Source organism: Pistacia vera, unplaced genomic scaffold (assembly GCF_008641045.1).
Source record: "Pistacia vera cultivar Batoury unplaced genomic scaffold, PisVer_v2 Contig166, whole genome shotgun sequence".
Lineage (NCBI taxonomy): Eukaryota > Viridiplantae > Streptophyta > Magnoliopsida > Sapindales > Anacardiaceae > Pistacia > Pistacia vera.
Window position 1 is genome coordinate 113,110 of NW_022195747.1, and position 24,635 is coordinate 137,744.

The following is a 24,635-nucleotide window of genomic DNA, read 5'->3' on the forward strand; positions in this document are numbered from 1 at the left end:
TTTTTTTTTTTTTTTTTTTTTTTTTGCTTTCAAAGATTATAATATAAATTTTCATGACTTTGATCAAGCTAGTATAAGCGAAAGTCAACCAAAACTTAAATTAAGTCAAAGTTGCCTTAACTTTTAATATGAATTAATAAAAAAAGGGAAAATTTCTAGTATAAACATAAATATAATCTAATCTTCTTTAATAATTTTGAGAAACTAAATGGTGACGTTTGAAATGTAGGAAAGTGGTGGGTGAAGGAGAAGAATAACATTCAATAAAATATAGTTAAAATTTAATTTGGGAAAGATAAACATTCTTAAACACAAACAAACTCACAAGATCTAGTCTTTTTCCATCAAATTAAAATAAAAAAAACTCCAAAACATAAGTATGATTCAACCATAAATAAACTAAAAATGAAATAAGCAATACCCATACTTAAAACTGATAAATATAAAATAAATCTAATTGTAGTACCTTGATAATGAGCTTTAACAATTTTAGTCTTAAAAAGTTTTAAGAACGAATAACATAAAGAAAGTGAATGAGAGAGTAAAGAATTTAAAGATAAAATCGTAAAAAAAAAGGTGGATATGAAAAAGAGTTGAGAGAATTTTAAACTTTTAATATAATGTAAGCATGAAATATATATATTAATGGTAAGTTTTTTATAAGTCAGGATATATATAATATTTCTTATTTTTTTAAAATTTGAAGGTAGACGTAAATATATATATTAATAAAAAAATTTAGGGGCTATATAAACAAATTTTTTTTTTTTTTTTCTAAATGTGAGGGTAGGCCTTAGGGGTGGAAAAAAAAACCCGAAAACCGAACCGGACCGCGAAACCGGACCGAAACCGAACCGGACCGCGAAACCAGGCCGAAACCGAATCGAAAATTCAGTTTTTTTTTTTGTTTCGGTTCGGATATTAAAAAAACGAGATATTCGGTTCGGTTTCGATTTTTGAAAAAAAGAAAACCGGTTACCCGGAACCGGTTTTATGAACCGAAATTTTAAAAAAATGATTGCATTTTAATTTTTACGTTTTTATTTTGCATTTGCATTTGCAATTCCAAACCCTAACACCATCTAACACTCTCACAGTCTCAACTCTCACAATCTCACTCAGTCTCAGACACTCACTTCACTTAGTTCACTACCTTTAGTCTTCATCAGTCTTCACTACTCAGTCTACTCCAGTCTCCATTCTCCAGCTTGGCAGACGGTAGCTTCACTGCTCCAGTACGAGTCTACTCCAATCTCCACTCTCCAGCTCGGCATACGGCAGCTCCACTGCTCCAGTACGGCAGTACTCAGATCTTAGACGCACTTGCGCTGGCGTCGGTACTCAGACACTCACCTCAGACCCCAGTAACCGTCAGTCTCTCTCTCACACTCTCAGAGTCTCTGTCTCACTTGTCAGTTCTCACGCCGGAGTCATGCAGTCACGCTGGAGTCTCTCACTCTCAGTTCTCAGATCTGTTGCTTAACGGTCGGCACGGCAGTCACCAGTTGCGGTCACCATTCTTCTTCCTTCACCAAGTCTCCATATCATTGTCTGTTTCCGGTGGGTGACCTCATCTCTTTGGCTTTTTTTCTTTGTATTTGTTGGTGACCTCGCCCACGGCTCAGATATTTGATGTCCTGTAAATTTTTTTTTTAATTATTCTTCTTGTTACAAATTTACAATGTGATGGTAATAACTAATGTGATGTACTCAATTCATTCTTTTATTTATTCTTCAATAATTTGGACATCTAATCAAGCAGTCTCTAGTTAATTTATTCTTGGTTTGAGGTTGATTGATACCTCTTGTGTTATTATTACTTCCTATCAATGTCTATTTTATTTATGTCAATCTTTTATCTTCTNATATAAATTTTCATGACTTTGATCAGACCTAGTATAAGCTAAAGTCAACCAAAACTTAAATTAAGTCAACGTTGCCTTAACTTTTAATATGAATTAATAAAAAAAGGGAAAATTTTCTTAGTATAAACATAGATAATAACTCAATCTTCTTTTATAATTTTGAGCAACTAAACCGTGACGTTTGAAATGTAGGAAAGTGGTGGGTGAAGGGTGAAGAATAATGTTCAATAAAATATAGTTAAAATTTAATTTGGGAAAGCAAGAACATTCTTAAACACAAAACAAGCTCACAAGATCTATGTCTTTTTCCATCAAATTAAAATAAAAAACCTCCAAAACATAAGCATGATTCAACCCTAAAATAAACTAAAATAAAATGAGAAATACACATACCTAAATCTGATAAAATAGAAAATAAATCTAATTGTAATACCTTGATTAGTGAAAGCTTTAACAGTTTTAGTCTTCAAAAGTTTTAAAAACGAATAACATAAAGAAAGTGAATGAGAGAGTAAATAATTTTAAAGATAAAATCGTAAAAAAATAGGTGGACATGAAAAAGAGTGGAGAGAGTTTTAAACTTTTTAATATAACGTAGGCGTGAAATATATATATTAATAACAAGTTTTTTATAAGTTTGGATATATATATATAATATTTCTTTTTTTTTTTTTTTTTAATTTGAACTTAGATGTAAATGTATATTAATAAAAAAATTTAAGGGCTATATAAACAATTTTTTTTTTTCTAAATGTGAGGGTAAGCCTGGTGTACCCTCTAAAAGGCCGATCCGCCCTGTCTTAGGGCATCTTGAAATGCATTAATTGATCGTTTATGGGAGAATATAGTAATATACTAATCTGGAAAATTAATGCGATAGGTTGTGAAGGGGAAGAAGAACAAAGTGAATTCAAGTTACCTCAGGCAAAGAACTGAGGAAGCCACGAGAGGAAGCGGGCGAAACTTCGGCAGTGTAAATAGGAGCGATCATGAGAGCATAACCGGCGCCAATACCAGCAACAAAACGACCCACCATTAGGAATGCATAGTTTGTGGCGAAACCCATCAGCAGAGCTCCTGCAAAGAATATGGCCCCAGCTAGTACGATGGTGTAGCGCCGCCCGATCCAGTCGGAGGTTCTGCCGGCTGGCGCCGCACCAAACAGTGAGTAAAGGTTGATGGTCCCCACCAGAACCTCCACTTCCACGTCGCTGATTTTGAGGTCCTTTTTTATGTAGATTGCCGCCCCACTCATTACTCCAATGTCTGTCAAACAAAAAAAAAAAAAAACACACACATGCATAAGATTTTATCAAATCTCAATATTATACAAGTTTCTTTCTTTGTTTATTTCCGTTACTAATTAAGTTAAGTTACCATAGCCGAGAAACATGGAAGTCATGGAAGCTAGAATGGAGCAAGCGAAAGCAAACTTGTTGCGTTTTTGTTTCTGGGGAGGATCAAAATCTGCAAGAGTTTTGGGACGTTGGTCAGTAGCTGTATTCTCCGCTCCCAGGCTAGCCATGTTTGAAAACAAGCAAGCTGGCGAGAGAAAGAGAGAAAAGGAGATTAAGAGTGTATGGTGTTAGCTATCTGGTTTTTGAAGAGTGAATTTGAAGCTGCCACGAAAGTTGGAAGAGAGTTGAACTTATCAACAAAGCTACGGATACCGATTATTTTGCACCGAAAATATGTATCGGTCTACGTATACCCCTGACTCACACCAGCAGTCCAGACACCTAATTTTTCTATAAATAATTTTCTAATGAATAGCCGTCCATCAAATATGGACAACCGTTCACTTACATGGACTCCCATCCATATTATATGGACAGGGGTCTATTTACTACGGACGGGTGTCCCCATTTAAAGGACGTCCGTCCATAAGTAAAATAGAATAAATTTTTTTTATAAAAATTAGAGACGGTCATTCATCCGTTATGGACAGCCGTCCCTTCATTTTGGACGGACGCCCGCAAATAAGGGATGCTCGTCCTTAACGAAAATATGAAAATAAAAAAAACTTTGGAGACGGCCATCCATAAATTTTGGACAGTCATCCCTTATATTTGGACGGACATCCATTATTAGGAATGGACGTCCGTCCCTTCCGTTTGGACAGACGTCCATACTTTAAAAAAAAAAAAAAAAAAAAATCTAAACAAAAATAGCAAGCCCCTCTTGTTCTTCGCTCTTCTTCTTCCTCTTCATTCCCCATCTCCTCTCTTTTTCTTCGTCTTCACTCCACAACTCCTCTGAATTAGCCGCCGAATTAGCTGCAATTCCCAGATAATTCCTTATTGAATTTGGGAGTCATTGGTTGCAAAATCAGCTGCATTCTGAGGCTGATAACCGTAAGCTACATTCTGGGGCTGATAATCACGTGCTGCACTCTGAGGCTGATTATGATAACCTGCATTTTGGGGCAGAAAACTCTGAGGTTGGTCTTTCAGGCCAATATTCACATCAATAGCATTGATTGGATTATATGCTGGGAAAGAAAACCCAAGCGAGGCCATTAAGCTTGTGGTTGCAGAAGCAACATCCTGGGGCAGAAAACTCGGGGTTTGTTCTTTGAGATTGACCTGCACATTGTTAGCATTTGTTGAATTATATGCAGGAAATGAATACCCATCTGAAGTCATGTTGCTTCTTGTTTCAGGATGAGCGACATTCTGGTTCTGGAGCTGGTAACCTCTGGAACTGATAGCTTGCTTCTGAAGGCTGAGACACTCTTCGATTCTCTCAAGTGTATTATATTGTAGATAGGTATTCTTCTCGTTGGAATTCAAAGAGGGTGTTATCGCTGTTGTTCCTACCCCAGCAAGATCGTTCCTGAAAATACTTGGTACGCCTCCATCTGCTCTTGAAATATATTGACTGACAAACTCCTTATAGGCATTTTCTAGTTCACCGTCTATGTATTTATTACGTTCTTCCTGAGACATTCACAAAACATTTCTTAGCCAGCATACTGACAGTTTTATTATGAAACATAAAACAAATCATAAATTCGTAATAGATCTGATTGAGTTGCTGGAATTCCACTATCTTGAGAATGCTTTGGGAAACTAGTTCTTTTGATAGGTAATGTACTACAAATATTTAAAAGGTATACAGACTAAAACATTTGCTTAAAAAAGATTCAAGTATCAACTATCAACAAAGTGACAACTTTAAAAGCTAATAAATCAAAATTAGCCCCCTTTTGCTAAAATCTAAAGCCCAGTAATGAAAAAAATATATATTCCTTTGCAGAAAATTTATTTGCCAGTCATTGCAACAAGTAAAGAACTTACTTGGAGTTTCTGATAAAGTTGTCCGTGCTCTCCTTGTTTTGCTTCTGTAGTTTTCTGGGCTTTGGAGCTTTTGGATTTGGCACGCCTATCTAATAAAACAAAGACGAAGAAGAAGAGAGGAGACGGGGAATGAAGACGAAGAAGAAGAGGGGCTTGCTATTTTTGTTTAGAATTTTTTTTTTTTTTTTTAAATGTGAACGGACGTCCATTCCTAATGGATGCCTATCCAAACGTAAAGAACGGCCGTCCAAAATTTATGGACGGCCATCCTCAAAGTTTTTTTTTTTATTTTCATATTTCAGTTAAGGACGGGCGTCCCTTATTTGTGGGTGCCCGTCCAAAATGAAGGAACGGTCATCCATAACGGATGAACGGCCGTCCCTAATTTTTATAAAAAAATTCATTCCATTTTACTTATGGAGGGGCGTCCTTTAAATGGGGACGCCCGTCCGTAGTAAATAGATCCCCGTCCATATAATATGGACGGGATTCCATGTAAGTGAACGGCCGTCTATATTTGATGGACGACCATTCACTAGAAAAATATTTATAGAAAAATCAGGCGTTTGGACTACTAGTGTGAGTCAGGGGTACACGTAGGCCGATACACATTTTCGATGTAAAATAATCGGTCCATAGCTTTGTTAGTGTGAGACAGGAGTATACGTAGCCCGGTATACATTTTCGGTGCAAAATAATTGGTGTCCGTAGCTTTGTTGTAAACTTATATAGAACAAGAAGGAAGTCCAGACTTCGGCTTACATCATTTCTTGGACCAATGAATCCAACTACACTGTTTATCCATATAGAATTTGAAATTTCAAAGGTGTTGCAGTCTGAAAAGGGTAAGCGACGTTTTCTTACCCAAGGACCAAGGTAGGCTTCTTAGGGCTATCTCCAAAGCATTTTTTGTATAAATAAAGAGCAACTTCATTGATTTTTTAATATAAAGAACAAATTTTTTATTCAAATCTAATAGACTCTTTAAATTTTAGGAGATAAAATATTTTTTTTTAGAAGAAAACTTAATAGGAGGGATAAATCATAAATAAAATGAATAGAAACTTGTAATTTATTATTTAAAATTAGGATAAAGAGTGAAATTTGACTCTCTAAATGTGGAGAGTCAAACTCACTCTTTAATTTATATTTAAACAATAAAGAGTCTGTTAGACTCTTTTCTATGGATAAACTTTTTATAATAAAGAGTTTAGGTTATATAAAGTGTCATTTGGAGATACTCTTATTAATTAGATAATTGACTAATTGATTAATTAGGTAATTAATTAATGGACTTCATATTTTTATATAGTCAAGTCAATACTCAAAGTCGAGCCTCCCTTCCTTCCTTGTAATTTACATTTCACATACTCTTCAATTATTGGCATGGATACTCTGTCTTCGACAATGACTACAACTACAGCCTCCATCTCTGCCCATCTCTTAGATGTTCATTTATTCATTCATTTTCATTTGTTCTATAAATATATAACTATACCAAGTGAAATTTTGAGGGCCAATGTGTTTCAATATTTGTTATGTTCTTGCTGGCTTCAATCTTCATTTTGACATTAGGTTAGGAAATATTTCAAGTGATTTGAAACTCCCACCTAGTGAAACTTATTATTTGGGTTAGACATGTAAGATTTAAAGTGGCCACATGCCACAATTATTCAGTTAACATTATGCAGTTAAGGAGTGGTTTTAAGGAGTTATTCAAGGTAAGCGGTCTATCTTAATCCTTGATCGAAGTTATGAAAGGTTGTTGTTGGGAACAGAATATCAGTTATAATTGGCATAGACTAGAAGACATCTCTCAAACATTCTCTCACAAATCATCATCATGAAATTCACATATGGTTACTTTTATCACTTAGGTTAACCACAATCTACATTTGACTTCCATCATCTCTGGATTGATTCTCTTATAACGTTTGGACAATATGATTGGAGGTAAGTAATCCAGTTTCGCATTAAGAATATACACATTCAGTTATTTCCAGAATTTGCAAATTAAAATTCTGATACGCAAGCTGATTGGACGACTTCTTAAACTTGTCATGTAGTAGAAGGTTAACTTTTCTTGTAGAAATAATTTAAGCCAAACTTTAGAAATAGGAAACATAACACATGTATAAGAAATAATATAAGGTCTCCTTTGCTTTTGCATTATTATTGGTAGTCAATTCAATCAACCCATGCAAGCTAATGGACCACTCATTCTCAAAGCAACATAACCACATAATTTAATTTATTAAAAATATATAAAGAAAATAAGAAAAGAAATGACTTCAAAAGAAAGGAAAAGCACATAAACAAAAACAAAAAAATACCCACCATCCCCAGCTCAAAGGATCCAATCACATGCCAATTTTCAACGTTAATTGCTTTCATAATCAAACTCAATTTGTTGATCACAACATTCAGCTTCCCAATTTTTTTTTTTTTTTTTTTAATGATTAGGAGTTTCCAGGTTAGCGTATGCGTACCTTAACTAATCTCTAAGACCTTAGAATTACTGGCTGAGAAAAAACTTCAGTGGCTACCGTTATTAACATCTGAAGGGGAAATCAAATTCAAGACCTCTTAAGTAATATACCAAAGAATTCCTACCAAACCACTCATTAGCTTCCTAATTGTTGCACCTTTTCCCGTTTTGCCCTAGTATAGGACAAATCATAGTACCCAAATAACATTAAGCAAAGATATTGCTCCACCAAAATTTTCATCCTTATTTGATGATACCCAAATGGATTTCAATTAAAACATTCATGTATTTAGGAGGCGTTTGGTCTCTTTGTTTTTAATTTTTTTTGGTAACCGAAGTATCCTAACCAATTTGTATGTATCTCAATTAATTTTCATGGTATTGAACACCCTCCAAACTCAAAAGACCAAGTCACAATATAGTAAATGACCCTAAGGTTTGAACCAAAAAACTCAAAGAATGGAGCAAAGTTACTTAACGGTCAGGTTTAATAAAAGTGAACTGGTTTAGAGTCTGAACAAATTCGAATGAACAAATTTTATGATATAGAATAACTTATGGGCATCAAAATCATAGCAACGTAACAAACCAAACTTGGATAAACTATAGATAGAATATATTGTATTTCACTGCATAATTTATGATTTTTCATTGCATCAGGTTTTGTCATTTTTTTTCTTCTCCTCCTTCGTCCCTCTCACTCAAACATCATTATCCTTTTAGAAAGTTACACTAAAATATTTAAAACAGCATCATATTTACCAAGTTACCCTCTAGTTAATAATGGGCTTCGACACTGGCCCTAACTGAACGTTACTAGAACCGTCACTGTTTCCGTCACCTTTGCCGAAAAGTTTAGTGTTTCTCTTCTTGCGCTTGGAATCCCTCAACCAATGGAAGTTACCGAAAAGGACCTGCATCTCTTCAAGGGTTTTACCCTGTGTTTCCGGGAGCATGGTATAAAAGAACAGCCAGGCTACCGTTGCGATTCCCGCGAAAAGGAAGAAGGCTCCGCCGATTGATATGGCCTCGTAAAGTGATATGAAACTCATTGACAGGACCCCACTTGTAACCCTATTCATTGCAACTCCCATACTCGCTCCCTGAGCGCGTAGCTGCAACGGGAAGATCTCTGAGCTGTAGACCCACGTGATGGGCCCCATACCGATCGAGAAGAACGCGACGTATGATAACACCGTGGTGAGGGCTAATCCAACGGCCCATGGTATCCTTACGTGGGAGTGATCAATGACCGTTAAAGAGAATCCGAGGGTGGCAAGGGACAGGATCATACCCGCCACGCTACTCAAAAGCAATGGCCGCCGTCCGATCCTATCAAGCAAAAATGTAGCCACTAAGATGAAAAGAGTCTTGACAAATCCGACGGCTACAGTTGCGAGTAACTTGAGGTCATCGGATGTAATCCCGGCTTTTTCAAAGATCCTGGGACTGTACAAAACGACGGCGTCTATACCCGACGACTGCTGGAAGAAATGAATACCAACGGCGCAGATTAAACAGTGACGAACTGCCGGTGTAGGATGAAGGAGGAGCTCTCTCCATACACCCTCACCGTGGCTACGTTTCTCAACCTGAACGACGTCGTCGTTGCATTCTTGGGGAATGCCAGCAGCTTCTTTAATATCGGCGAGTCTTAAGGCGGCTTCGTCTTTGGAGTCGGAGGTTCTGTTCAGGACTTTCCTGGCGTCTCCGAGTCGACCCTGCATGACCAGCCAACGAGGTGACTCAGGCATGGCTAAGACGCCGACGGCCAGCAGCACGGAGGGGATGGCGCCGATGCCAAGCATCATTCGCCATCCCAAGTGAAGTGACAGCTTCGAGAATGCGTAGTTTGAAACGTATCCCAGTAATATCCCTGCATTAATGAACACCTGTGGTGCAGTAATAAAAGTTTCTATTTTTAGTATTGGAAGAGTACTCTTTTATGGAAAATTCCACGAAAGTGGTGACTTTACGAGCTCTAATTAATGCGTAAAGTTGTCAAGGAGATGAAGAACAAAGTAATTCAAATTACCTCAGGGAAAGAAGTGAGGAAGCCACGAGAGGAAGCGGGCGAAACTTCGGCAGTGTAAACAGGAGCGATCATGAGAGCATAACCGACGCCAATACCAGCAACAAAACGACCCACCATTAGGAACGCATAGTTTGTGGCGAAACCCATCAGAAGAGCTCCTGCAAAGAATATGGCCCCAGCTAGTACGATGGTGTAGCGCCGCCCGATCCAGTCGGAGGTTCTGCCGGCCGCCGCCGAACCTAACAGTGAGTAAAGGCTGAGGATCCCCACCAGAACCTCCACTTGCACGTCGCTGATTTTGAGGTCCTTTTTAATATAGATTATCGCCCCACTCATTACTCCAATGTCTGTCAACAAACAAACAAAAAAAAACACACATCATAAGATTTATCAAATCTCAATATTATACAGTTTCTTTCATTGTTTATTTTCGTTAGTAATTAAGTTTAAGTTACCATAGCCGACAAGATGGAAGTCATGGAAGCTAACATGGCGCAAGCGAAAGCATACTTGTTGCGTTGTGTTTCTCTGCGGAGGATCAAAATCTGCAGGGATTTGGGACGTTGGTCAGCATGAGTAGTAGTAGCGCAGCATAGTCTGGGCTCCCTGGCTAGCCATGTTTGAAAATAGCAGCGCTAGCGAGAGAGGAAGAAAGGAGATTAAGAGTGTATGGTGTAGCTATCTGGTTTTTGAAGAGTGGAATTTGAAGCTGCCATAAAGTTGAACAGAGTTGAACTTATATAGAACAAAAGGTTGGCTTAGACTTCGGCTTACATCATTTCTTGGACCAAATGAGTCCAACCACACTGTTTATCAATTAACCATTTATATAAATTATTAATGGATTATTTATCGTAAAATTAATCCATTAATTTGACGGAAACTTTCGTTCAAACTTAAATTCTAAAACAAATCTAATAAAAATCTTTTTTACATTAAAAATATATTGGACACACGTTATGATAATTAAAACAATAACATCATAATTACGTACATGAAAAAATTTACGATAAAAGTATAGTCTTTTGCATGAGTCTTCGGATACCGAAAAGTTAAAGATTGGTAAATTCGAGTTGTTTTAAAATAAAGTATATTTATTTTATTAGTATTTCAACAAGTTTGTTTGAATAACATATCCAACCAAGGAGACACTGGATGTATAATATATAGTATTGCAAATTGCAAATTGCAAATAGTAAATTAAATTGTACATATCTTGAATTTATTATATTTTTTATAAAATAATTTAGTGGTAAGAGTTGGATATTTTGAATCTTGGTAAGGATCCAGGATACAGCAAAATCGAGCAAATGGGTTTATTGTGGTCCCAAAATATGACAATTTATGCACTGGCGTTTCATTTAATGAGAAAACCCTCCTTTTCTCCTTTTTTTTTTTGTTTTTTTTTTTCTGTGGGTTATATATTTTGCATCACGTTGCAAAAAAAATAATAATAACTTTAAAAATAATATAAATATATATATATTATCCCTCAATTATTTATTTTCAATAAGCTTAATACTTTTTTAATTTCTTTATCATAAAAATAGGATCAAACACTAATATATAATTTGAGGTGAGTCTAACTTCTCACCTAATAAAGTCTTATTGGATAGGAGGATTATCCTCTCTTATAAATCAGTAGGCTTAAGCGTGCCTAGTCGATATGAGACTCCAACACTCCCCTCACAGTCAAGCCTATATGTTGGGTCATATCTGTTATTGGAGGTAATTGTCAGTTCTAACTCTTTATATGCTAGTTAAGCACTCAGCTCAACTAAATCTGGGCTCTAATACCATGATAGAATTTAAGATGGGTCTGACTCTTCATCCAATAAGGTCTTGTTGAATGAGATGATTACCCCTTCTTATAAACCAGTAGGCTTGAGCGTGTCTAGTCGGTATGGGACTCCAACAACCACCACTGGATAGTTTGATAATAAAATAGTAAAATGAGGTTTCATGAACTTCTGAATTCAAGTTCCTCCATGCACTAATAAGGGTAGCCTGTGGCCAGTAGCGGATCCAGGAATTTCTTTTAGGGTGGGCCAAAATAAAAATTTATTATACATTATTATTTTTGTCCATGGCCCACCCAAAAAGTGGCTGGATCCGCCACTGCCTGTGGCCACTAGGACTCTTACTCGGTTGACAATTTTAAGGTCCCGTAGAATTAGTTAAAATACGTATAAGCTGGTCCGAATTCCCCGATAATAGAAAAAGAAAAAAAGACTGTATTAAATCATTTTTTGGTCTTTTACTATCAAGTTACACTGGTTTTTTAAATTAATCAATCACCACAGTGCTAGAGTAACGTTACCTTTTATATTAATTTTTAACCCTTAAAATCATAGTCTAAATTATAATTTATAATTGATTAACACGTTGAAACATAATTTTTATTTTTATTAATAACGACAATTCTAGCCTTCACATACTGTTATTAACTAAATTTGGAGCATTCTATAAAAAAAAAAAAAAAAAAAAAAAAAAAGGATATTCTGACGATCAAATATTTGGCAGTTTCTGATATTTTAACAGCAAATAATTGAAAAACAATAGTCCTTTTCAAATTTTTTTTTTTTAAATTCATATTAATTTAATATTGAAAATAAATAGTGATATTTAGTGGACAGATTCTTTTAACACCCAATTATTCTTTTGTTTTTTAGTCTATCACAATCTGTTTTAACCTTAATGGTTGTCTTCAATTTACTATAGCATTACTTTAATTAGTCTTCATTAATTTGTCACAATACCTTGGTCAAGTTTTCCCCTAAATAGAATTTGAATTTTCAAATTTTTTGCCCAAATGACAAAGACAATCTATGATCTAAGAAATTAGACTCGAACCTAAATTTTCGTTCTTATAGCTTTAGGTTTAATTTCTCGTGCCAACGACGATCTTAATCATTTATGTTATAGTAGAGCCTAAGCTTTATAATCTCTTATCCATCCGTAGATAGTCCAGATGGTTAAGACAAAATAGAGATAATATGAATAGGATTATAGTCTTAAGTTCAATTTCTTATCTAAACATCCGTTATTAATTTCTGACAAACATACAAGCATAGACTAAAATAACACCAAATTAATATATAATTTAAACTATATATTAAAACTATAAGACAAACCCAACACCACATTTTATAATCATGCAAAATTTACCGGGTGACCATATATGTGTCAACCACATAAATCTTGAAAAATGAAACAACATTCACATTGTTTTTTTTCAAAAGTAACCAAATTGCAAAATATTTTCCACAGGCTAAAATCCAAAATTTCACTATTACTAAGATTTTATTTTTATTTTTTATTTTAAAGTAAAGTAAGTCAATGAATAAGACATAGACAGAAAAGGGTTGCCAGCTGCTTCATGAAATCTCAATCCTATATGTAGCAATGTGAACCAAATTTTTTATTTTTTATTTCTAAATTTTTGGGTCAACAAAGATAGGCTTCATATTTCAATTAAATAAATAAATTAATGGACCCACTTCACATTTTTATATAGTCAATACTCAAAAGAGTCAAGCCCCCCCTTCCCTCTTTGCAATTCACATTTCAACTTGCTCTCTTCAATTATTGCCTATTTATCCTACTTCCAATTATATTTTATTATTAATAATTGGATGTTCGAATCAATTTTACGTGTACCTCAATTAATCTCCTTATTATATTAAACACCCTACAAGCTCAATCGACAAAGTCAATAGCGGATCCAAAAATTTTTTTAGGGTTGGCCAAAATAAAAACTAATTACATATTAATATTTTTGTTCATTAATATTTTTGTTAGAGTGTGCCAAAATCCAAAAATTACATATATTAGTATTTAAAAAAAAAATTGGGCTGGATCCACCCCTGGACTAAGTAATCATAAATGTGATAGGTATCCACTTTGTAAGACTCGACCTCTGGGCAACCCACTCAAATGGCTAAAGTCTTCCAATTTTTATTTTTATCATTAGAAAAAAAAAAATTTTAAAAATCCATTCTTGCTAATTTTAAATAAATATTATTAACCCTAGAAATTATTTAAAATCGACCATAAAAAGGGAATTATAATAATAATATACTTATAATATTCAACATAAATATCGTACTAATTTTCTTAAAATAATATTGTTTGACTTAAAATTGGTCGGCTTTTGCTGGTGGCTAGTCCTAAAAGATTGTAACTAAAACTTTACGAAAAGAACAACCCTATTATAATAAAATAATATTTGTTTAATTTATTAATCAAGATCTTTATACAGGAACGTTGAATTCAAAACTTAATTATCTCACTAATTAGATTACGTATCACCTTATAGTTTTAAATTATACGTTTCTTTCTCATTATTTTTAATTGTTAGTAGGATTATTTAGGTTAATGTTTGTTGTTCAATAAATCCGGAGCGGATAATTCCTCTTTTAGCCTAAAGATATCTGGCGATATAGACTCCACGATCAAAGTCAAAAATCTCGCTATTTCCTATTTTTAAGTTTATTTCCGATTCAATTTTGTAATTGTAACACCCACATGGAAGTACGTAATTTAATTTATGCTCTTATACCTTTAGTTTATTTTTTTGCTAAAGTTATTTTGAGAAGATGTGAAGAAAATGTTTTAAACTTGCATTAAGGGTAAAATGATATTTTCACACAAAATTAGTTGATAAAGTGGGGAGTGAAAAGAGGTAGAATTTCATGGAGAATATATTAAAAATGAGGACATTATGATAATTGACTAAGGGACATAGATGAAATTTTAAAGAAAGTACAAGGGCAAAATGGGAAAGTATGCATATTAATATGAGATATTAAGAGTTCAATCAAAAAGACCCTATCATTCTCTACTCCCTCTCACGCCACTTCTAGTGATTATTTTACGAGTATACTACCTAGAAAGAAAGCATTACAGTAACAGTATTATATAAACTCAATTATGATATGTTTTGGGCAAGAGCGACTGAGATAGAGACAAGAAAACAAAAAACTCGGTGAGATAACTCTTTAGTACTTATAATAACTCTTTGTAACTTAGCTCGTTGGTATACTCGATTACATAACAATGGAAGTATGTTTTGCGTTATAAGCAGTCGAACTACCTCAAAAAATATTTCTTATTCTTTGTTATTTAATGATTATTACTACACATTCATCATCGCTAATTCATTGATCCATCAGGATTACGCACTAGTCTTAATGGTTCTAACATTATCAATCACGTACTTCTGATTGGTGTAATTTTTTGCATCGACAATGTTTTAAGCAAATAATTTTTTATAAATATTCTTAAATTTAATTATATTCTTAAATAATAGTGAACCATATCCAAATCATGAACCGAATAACGAGCTAATCCCGAAACCGGGCATGTGATTAGAAATTAATTAACATTAATTACAACGTTGATTGGTTGTCAAGTCAATTAAATTATTGCAACATGTCATTAATTTTTGTTCATTGTTTATGGTGAGATTCTGGGAATCTTTTTATAATTAATTTTGGGTTAATTTCATTGATCCATTTGGTACCTAAAATTAAAATAACTAAAATAAATTGGGTTGGGAATTGACCCGGAATATGGGGGTTCTATGGGTCAAACTCGGATAATTAAAAAACCCATAACATGTGAAGGATAATGAAAATAATTAAACAAGTTACTTGAGCTGTACCTCATGTTTTGTTTCCATTAGTATATAAATATAGGAATATAAAATAATTATTAATTAATATAAAAATAAATAATATCATCAAAATTTTAATAATATCTTAGATATATGATAAGAAAATATCTTAGGGTCCGTTTGTTTTATTATTTTGAATAGGATTTTGAGAATAATATTGGGTAGTTGAATAGGGGAGTATTATGAGGTAAAATTTTTAAAAAAACCCCTAGATTTGCTAATTTAACTAAACACCCCAATATATAAAATTTTTGTAAAAGAGTAAATGACATATTCCCACCCAAGGTTTGACGAAATCTCAAGTTAGTACCATTGGTTCCATTTATTCCAAATTCCTACCCTTAAAGTGACGGAAAAACATTTGATGTAACGGTAAAAAGGTAAATTGGTCATTTTACATGGGCGGCGCACGTTAGCAGACCACCGCCTCTAACAGTTCTCCTGCGCATATTAGCAGTCGTCGTTCCCGACATTTTTCGCTCTTTTCCGGCGATTCTTCCACCCAAAATCACCATTGTCACCATCATTTGAACCCCCATCCTCCTCTCTACAAAACCATACCATTCACAACCCCTTATCACTCGCCAATCACCGGCCACGGCAAAGAAAAACGGTCGATGAACATGAACTCTTGGTCGGTGAATGATGACGAAACGGTTGCTGAGGACATAAGGGGTTTTATAGATTTGGAGACGGTGGTTGCATTGTGGTGTCCAATTGGATTTTCACTGCCGGAATCGACCGAAATCCGATGAAGAACACCGAAACCCTAAGCCTAATGGTGCCAGGGATTGGAGGGGCAAATAAGTCGAGAACCAGAGGGGTTTTGGACGACGGACTATGGGGAAGGTGATGGAGATGACCAGAGGGTTCGACGTCGTCGGAAACAGCCCAAATCAGGTTGTTTCCGACGAGGGTGTATAGTGATCGAGGGTGTTTTTGATATAATTTGAAAATAAAATGGTAAGATTGTAATTCTACTAATTTAGGGGCTAAAACATAATGTATTAATTTAGGGTTAAGGGCATTATGGTAATTGCACCCTCTAAACCCTAAAAATTCATAACATTGTTACTTTAAAGGTGGGAATCTGGAATAAATGGAACCAATGATACTAACTTGGGATTTCGTCAAACCTTGGGTGGGAATATGTCGTTTACTCTTTGTAAAATGACAAAAACACCCCCACCACCCGCAATGCCAGATTTTGGCCACCACCGGCAGAATCTGGCCGAAAAATTGTGTAACGATACATACCGGTCAGATTTGACGGGTATGACGTCGATATGGCCTTTTCCGGTCAGATCCACCGTGGATCTGGCTAGAAAAAACTAGATCGGTGAATTACTAGCCAGTTCCGGTCGTGGTGTAGGCCGTTGTGACAGGGAATCTGGCAAGTATGGGTTAGTGGGGGTGTTTTTGTTAATTTGGGTGTATTTGTGAAATTAATAAACTTAAGGGGTCTAAAAGTAATTAAAAAATATTGTAATATTTCCCAAATAATGTGCCAAACAATATTTGGGGAATAGGATTGGGAATATGAGTAGAAATATGGAACCAAACGCACCCTTAATATTTTAAACCAAAAAGTGTAGAAGTTGCTTGATAATTGTCAAAAGTTTTTTTTTTTTTTTTTTTTTTTTTTTGGGTAACTGGGGATTTTTAGACCAGTTTGCGTGCACCTTAACTAATCTTCTAGGGCCTTAAAGTTAATGGACCATATAATACTCTAATAGTCATTCTTATTAACAATGAAGGGAATCAAACTTAAGATCACTTGAGTAATATACCCAAGAATCTCAGTTGATCGCCTGACCATCCAAAAGTTGGTCAAAAAGTTGAATAAATAGAAAATAAATCAAACCAATTGGAATCTCTATTAAAGAACCCTTATCCTCTCTTTGGTTGGAGGGTGTATCTACCTTATTATACTCAAACCCTTTTCCATAGAACAAGTTATAAGAAAGTTTTTTCCTCACTCTTTGGTGCGTACAGCTATCTATGTTATTATACACAAACCTCTTTACATATAACTAGTTATAAGAAAGTTTTTTCCCCTTTCATTGGTTCCTGGGTGTATCTACCTTATTATACTCAAATCCCTTTACATATAACAAGGTACCGCTTAAATCTTAGAAGCAGGCATATTCAAATATGAGACTGTGTGCCTTAACCACACATCCTACCACTTGAGCTACCCAAGAGTGGGTAAGTTATACGAATTTTTTTTTTTTTTTCAACCAAGGTATCCGAGTCAGCTTACGTGCACCTCGACTAATCCTTAGGGAAGGCTAATGTAACAATTCATCCCACGACAGCCCACTTAAATCGTGGATGCTAAGTTATAAGAAAGTTCTTTAAACTCTAAGTTTAAAATTAGAATTTTCGTCTAACCTTACTATCTGTTTAATAGAAAACAATAATAAATAAAGTAAAACTCTTGCTTTACAAATCTAAGCTGGAAAGTGGAATTCTCGTCTAGCCTTAGTATGTCCACATCTGGTTACCACTTTATAACATGGAGTTTATAAAGAATTAGAGTTAAAATATAACACATGAATATAAAATGTACAAGTTGTTAGTCCCTTTCAAGATTTATATCAATTTGTTGTTTGTATTTTTAATGAATTCTGGGAACAAGTTGGTGGAATTGGACCTAATTAACCAGTTTTTGCCCACTTTAAGATAGGTACATTTATGTTTAATTTTTGAGCTAAAAAATCACCATGTTGCCTGTATTTTTAGGTGTCGGCCTGTGTAAAAAGAAAATGAAAGAGATAGGTGTCAATCGGTGTAAAAAGTAAGTGAAAGAGATTGTACGATGATGATAAAGTGAACTTAGGTAGAATTCAAGCGCAAAAGCTAACTCAAAGGAGGAGGAAGCCCAATTGCATATATACACCCTATGTTTTAAAACCCAACCTGGGGTGAAACTCGGCAAAGTGGCCAGGTCTTGGGTTGACTAGTTTGATCGGCGGGTCAAACCGATGTCCAAAGGTTTGAAATTTAATAAAAATACCCCTAAAAATTACATGGAAAACCCTATAGGTTTGAAATCTTGCAAAAATACCCCAAATGCCATCGTCGGTGTTGGCAAATAGGTCAATTTCCGACGATGAAAACACTCTCTATCACCATGAAAACACTCCCCCCAACGTCCTAACCAAAACCCATCTCACCCTTGCCTCGTTCGCCTCCCTAGCGACAACGGGCTTTTTCTGGTGACATTATTTTACAATTTTTGATTGATTCACTCACTAAAAATCGTCACCACTGCCACCATTGCACTCACTAGCCATTTCTTTTCAAAAGCTCTAACATTTCAGCCTTCAATTGTTCATGGATTGATATCCTAATTTTTAGGGTTTTCAATTAATAGGAAAATTTGTAACTTGACCCAATGAAGGCTCCAGGAACCGGTTGAACCGGCTAGGCCAGGCCGGACCGAGTTTTAAAACACCATATACACAATAACAGCTTACTAACTCGACAATATGGGATAAGTAAAACTTTTAACACCATCCCTCACACATGGCTTTAACAACATGATAGAGTAAACTTAGGTACAACTTATTCCCAAAAGTTAGGTCAAGAGAGGAAGAAATCTGACCACATATACACGTATTTATCATAGGCACCTTTATAATATACAATTATTACTTTACAAAATACAAAAGGTAAATTTGTCCTTGTAAAGAAAAGTATAAGAGGGCACCATTATAATATTCAATTATCACTTTTTACTATTTCCTCACATGTAAGTTAGGTTATAATTAAAATATTGTCATCTTAGTAATTAAATTTTAGTGGTAGGTTAGCTTAAGGAACATAAATTTCAAAGTCTTAATTACAATAATGAAGCTTTACAAGAAATTTTGAACAAGGATTAAGACTTTTAATCACAATAATTTAACAATAAAAAGTCACATCTAATCTTACTTAATTTTCAAGGTATCCTTCCATGTAGACACTTACTTTGACCAAATTACCCTCCATGTTGAACAAATATTAAAAAAAATATAACATTCTTTTAAAAAAAATTAAAAAAATATCGAAAGATCTGAATCAATCAGCTTTTATGTTTATTTATGTTAGGAATTGTTCGGTACATCTTTTCAAGAAAAAACTTATTGGAGTAGATATTATGATGATAAAATTTATATGAAAAAATATAAAATTATAAAGAATTTTTAATTTTTAATTTTAAATTTTAAATTAACAAATAAAGGTTTAATATAGGAATATTTTTTATATTTCAAAATTTTAAATAAATTAAAATAGAAAGTATTAGAAACGTATATGACAAACTCAAATTTCTTTTCTTAAATTCTTTAAAAAAGAAATTTTGAAATTAAAAAAAAATTAATTTGTTTTTAATACTTTGTCTGACAATTAAAAGTGACAGGCAAAAAGGACTTTGAAAGCACTTTGTCATAATGGACGGTTGGTGATGACAGAAGTGAACTGTATGTATACTAGTCAAGTTAGAGAAGTGAGATGATGGGAAGCATGCGTTGAAAAAATACCGCCGTAGATTAGATTCGATTCGATTCCAGACATGGGACCACCGTTAATTATAAGAGATTGACATTCTACAGCTCAGCAACACCATAGTCCACCTCACGTGCCTTTGAATTTTGGACTCATCTATTATTATTTTTATTTCCTTAAATTAATTGAATTTCAAGATTTTATTTTACGAAACTTGCGTGTGCGGTCTTCAATAACTCAGAATTTAACATTTGAAGAAAATCACATAAAAAAAAAAAATAATATAAAAAATTAATTATAAATGAGAAAAGATAAAAATTTAAGACTGTTTATTGGTTGTCTTATGGATTTTGTCGAACAACCCAATTGAGTTATATAATTATTAGGTTAAGATTCAATATTTCAGCTTAAAAATATTTGAACATCCTCTCCTCACATACCAAGATTTTTATTTTATTTTATTTTTTTGTGGCGGATGGGTTATATATACCCTCTCTCAGAGCTGTTACCTGGTCGATTGTGTACGTTATGAGGCTACTACATGGTCGTGTGTGTTATGGAAAAGAGAATTGTGTCTTACAAGAATAGGGTCTCATCGTTTGGTCAAGTATGGTTGTGTTTTAGATGAAGGATACTTACGTGAAGCCTAAATACAAATCCGTACGAGCTTGTCCCAAAGTTATAATATATATACACTGTTCAAATCACCTAATTGATTAATGGATCGTCGGAATGTCATATTTAAAATTCACACTTAATTTCTCGAAAGTATGAGATGTTAAAAACCGATGAAATTAAAAATGTACAATCATTTTATGGTAATTTGAGAATAAAAATCATATATATATATATATATATATATATATATATATATATAATATATATATATATATATATATTTTATATATATTATATATTTAAATGAATCAATAATTTTTTTATTTAAAAGGAACAATATCATATTTATGTATATTATAAAAATATTATATGGAGCTCATGCATGTTATCCTGAAAAAGTAGGTCTGACGCGAGTCTTGTCAGCTTTTTTGGTCGAACTTAAGAAGGTTCTACGATCACTCAAATACGGCCACGTCGCGTGATGACGTGAGTGGCACACTCCTGCCAGTGTAGTGGGTATGCGCTAGGTTGACAAATGGCTAGAAATGGTCACGGTCCAATCCCTGCACAAGTCAAGAAAATCACTCGGGTAGGTGAGCAATGGGACGTAGAAAAGAATTTGCACGGCATCTATCCCACTCGCAGATTTAGTAATCATTACCTTGATTTATCCCACTATAAATAGATGACTTCTTTCCCATTTATGGGATTGACTAATTTCACTCTGAAATAGCATACTCTCTCTCTCTCTCTCTCTCTCTCTCTCTTGTATTCTCTAAGTTGTAACTCAGCTTGCTGAGCCCGACCTGACTTTACTCATTAATACAATATTAGTGGACGTAAGATTCGTCTTGTGAGCATCCGAACCACTTTAAACATTGTTTTTCACCCTTTATTCAACTAAATACTTCCACAACCACGTGTAACTTCTAAATCCGCTTAGCATTTCTCACGTGCGAATAGTGGGTGTCAAAATCAAGCATCAACAATGCATAATCGTGGCTACCATGATAATGATTTAATATTTAATATTCATTTATTTAGTTTTATAATATTAACAGGAAGACAAACTTCAGTGCCAGCTCTCAAACTAGTAGTTATATAGTTTATTATATACCAAATAAATTAATTATAGAACAAAATAATTGCATTCATCCAAGTTCATTAGGGCACGCCAATTGTCTCTGAATCTTCTCAGATAATTTTGTTTTCATCAGATTTTGGGTTGTTTGTTGACTCCTAGATCAATAATTTGGCAATTTAATTATATACAATAATAATTTTAATTTTTTAAATACCATGTTTGATAAGCTAAGGTCATTGAAAGGAACAAAACCATGGCTTAATTTAATTTAATTGACTGATACTGATAAGAATTGGAGGTTTAGTGACGATTACAGAATTTTATAATACACCAAAGAGGAATTATTTCATACACAAAAGTCAAACCCCTTGCTTGACTCTTTATACTAATGTAAGATTTATTCTCTTAAACAAGTTAATTAGTCAAAGTCCAAGATTTACGCAAATGATAAGTTATTAGTTAGTCCGATAACATTATGGAACTAATATATGTTAAAGATGATAATAGTGTCGGTCAAAGTCTGAAATGAACCGAGACAATATGTTATATAGATCAATAACAATACGAAACTTATATTTGCCATTTGATTGAAATCCGACTTAATGGTAGCAGAGAGTCGACGAATTGCATATTAAAACTCTTTTTCTTATTGCCTTGAATACATATTTTAATTGGAACCCTAAACTCAAATAATTTATAAACACTCAAACCTAAGTATACATAAGTTGATCGCAACCTCTTATAAGAGTTTGACATAGTTCATAAACTTTGAATTTCCTCTACTAACTAAACGTGTTTTTGTAAATTCTGAAAGCGTATCTGTACGTCTGGATATAATCCAAAAACAAGAATAGACTATACATACTCGGTTGGGTAAATTTTTATGGTCTATAATGCAAATGCAAAAGAGTCTTCTATGATGCCCATAATTGTAGGTACAATGTCCACATTCAAGTCACTGTTATAACAAAAGAATTGACTTGCACAAACATAAACAGAAATTGATGGCAAAGCTGAAATCTCACCACCTCACATTTTTGCCCCACCATTTTTCTTCTTTTTAACCTTCAAATCTAAACCTGATCTCTCCACCCCAACTTCCTTCCAAATTAGCTGCGCACATTGCAGCATCAGCAGTGAACCAACAACACATATAAAAAAAATATTACGTATTCCTTATTTTAGGGTTAGAAACTGTAGGTGGACTCTGGTTAGGGGGACCAAAAGATACACATGTGATGTAGGATTTGACTTGAAAAAATGTAGGGCGGTGAGTCTCTTGGCCCCAACTGGAAGTGCAGAGTGCCATTCTCACAGTTGGTGGCAAGTGTCAAAGCTAGGCTGGCTTGGAGTGATATATTTTTCAAATCACCCTTATCTGTCAATGGATTCGAGTTACAGATTGAATTTAGTTTCTACTCAGTTGAAGAAGTTTGCATTGGGGATAAGAACATCATTAAATATATATTTTCCCCATACAGTTGCCTTTTACTTGGATAAGGATATTTTCTGTGGAATAGACTTCAGAGAAAGGTTAGTTAAAGTACGGAGTTCTCTCGTCTTCTTTGAGGGGCTGATAATACTTTCCAGTTTTAATTGCCAAATGTTAAAGAAAATCTTACGTAATTAATGAACTGATAGACACTGTTGGTTGGCGGATGACGATCTTCCACGATTTCACATCAAATTCGTGTTCAGAGCTTCAAATTTCTCCATTTAGACATAACTGTACAGCCAATGATAATGAAATGAAAACCCCGTTAACATGGAGACAGACTCGTAAAGTGCATCAATAATGAATATTATAGGAAACCGACTCTGGGTGTATTATTTAAAAGATCATAAGTTTAAATCTTTACGACTACTAATAAAAGGTAATCATTAAAAGCTAACCGTTAACTTTAGAACCGTGAAAAAATAATTGAGGTATGTGTAAGCTGTTCAAACATCCTTGGAGATAAGATATATTCTAGTAATTTGTTTTATTATTCAATGGAAATTCTTAATCATGCATTTCCTTAGAGGGAGTATTTCATACACAAGAGTTAAATCCCTTACTTAAGTCTTTGAACTAGTGTAAGATTTACATCAGAAAAAGGCTAGTCAAAGTAGTTATCTCGTCTTCTTTGATGGGCTAATAATACTTTCAGTTTTAAACTTTCCAAATGTTAAAGAAAACCTTTACGTAATTGATGAATTGATAGACAATGTTGGTTGGTGTATGACGATCTTCCACGATTACACATCAAATTGGTGTTCAGATCCTCAAATTTCTCCGTTTAGACATAACTGTATATGCTATGATAATAAAATGAAAATTAACTCGTTAACATGTAGAAAAACTAGTAAAGAACATCAAACAAACTATTCGCTTGAGACACTTTGGTGTATTACTTAAGAGATCTTGAGTTATTCGAATCTCTATGACTACTAATAAAGGGTAGTCATTGAAAGTTTATCTGACTGTTAATTTCAGGGTCCTGAAAAACTAATTAAAATGCGCGCAAACAAGCTCAAACATTAGGGGTGTTAAAAAAAAATGCAAAAACTAAACTGAACTGAACCGAACCGAAAAAATGGTTCGGTTATGGTTCGAAAAATTAAAAAAACCGGATTTTCAGTTCGGAAAAAAATAAAAAACGGTTAACTGAAACTAGTTTTTTGAATTGATTTTATATATATATGTATATTAAATAAAAATAAAAATATATATTAAATAAAAAAATAATTTCATTTTGAACTTTTATTTGTATCAATTTTTAATGTATTATTAGTAGTGGTCAATAGATATATATGAATGTTTAATTTTTATTTGGATATGTATTGTTTATATTTACAATTTAATTTAGGAAAAAATTAAAAAAATAAGTTTTATAAAAAAAAGGGAAAACCGGTTCAAACCGAAAAGCTGATTTTTCCTTCAAACCAGTTCGGTTTCAGTTTGGAAATTTTCCTGAACCGAAAAACCGGTTTAATTTAGAAAAGCAGTTAACTGGTTTGATTAACCGCTTTTGAACACCTTTATCAGACATCCCTGGATATAAAATATATATATTCTAATAATTTGTTTTATTAGTC

At 33.9% G+C, this 24,635-nt stretch overlaps 1 protein-coding gene and 1 pseudogene across 1 annotated transcript; both read right to left on the reverse strand.

Moving 5' to 3' along the window:
• Positions 1-1,024: 1,024 nt before the first annotated feature.
• LOC116125471 (putative polyol transporter 2) lies at positions 1,025-3,508 on the reverse strand. The gene is made up of 3 exons (XM_031411182.1): positions 3,243-3,508; positions 2,785-3,131; positions 1,025-1,637 (listed from the first exon to the last, which is right to left on the reverse strand). Exons 1-3 carry the CDS (start codon positions 3,388-3,390, stop codon positions 1,545-1,547), a joined length of 588 nt encoding a protein of 195 aa, XP_031267042.1. The 5' UTR covers positions 3,391-3,508; the 3' UTR covers positions 1,025-1,544.
• Positions 3,509-8,425: 4,917 nt separating this feature from the next.
• On the reverse strand, positions 8,426-15,837 carry LOC116125456 (annotated as a pseudogene).
• Positions 15,838-24,635: the final 8,798 nt, after the last annotated feature.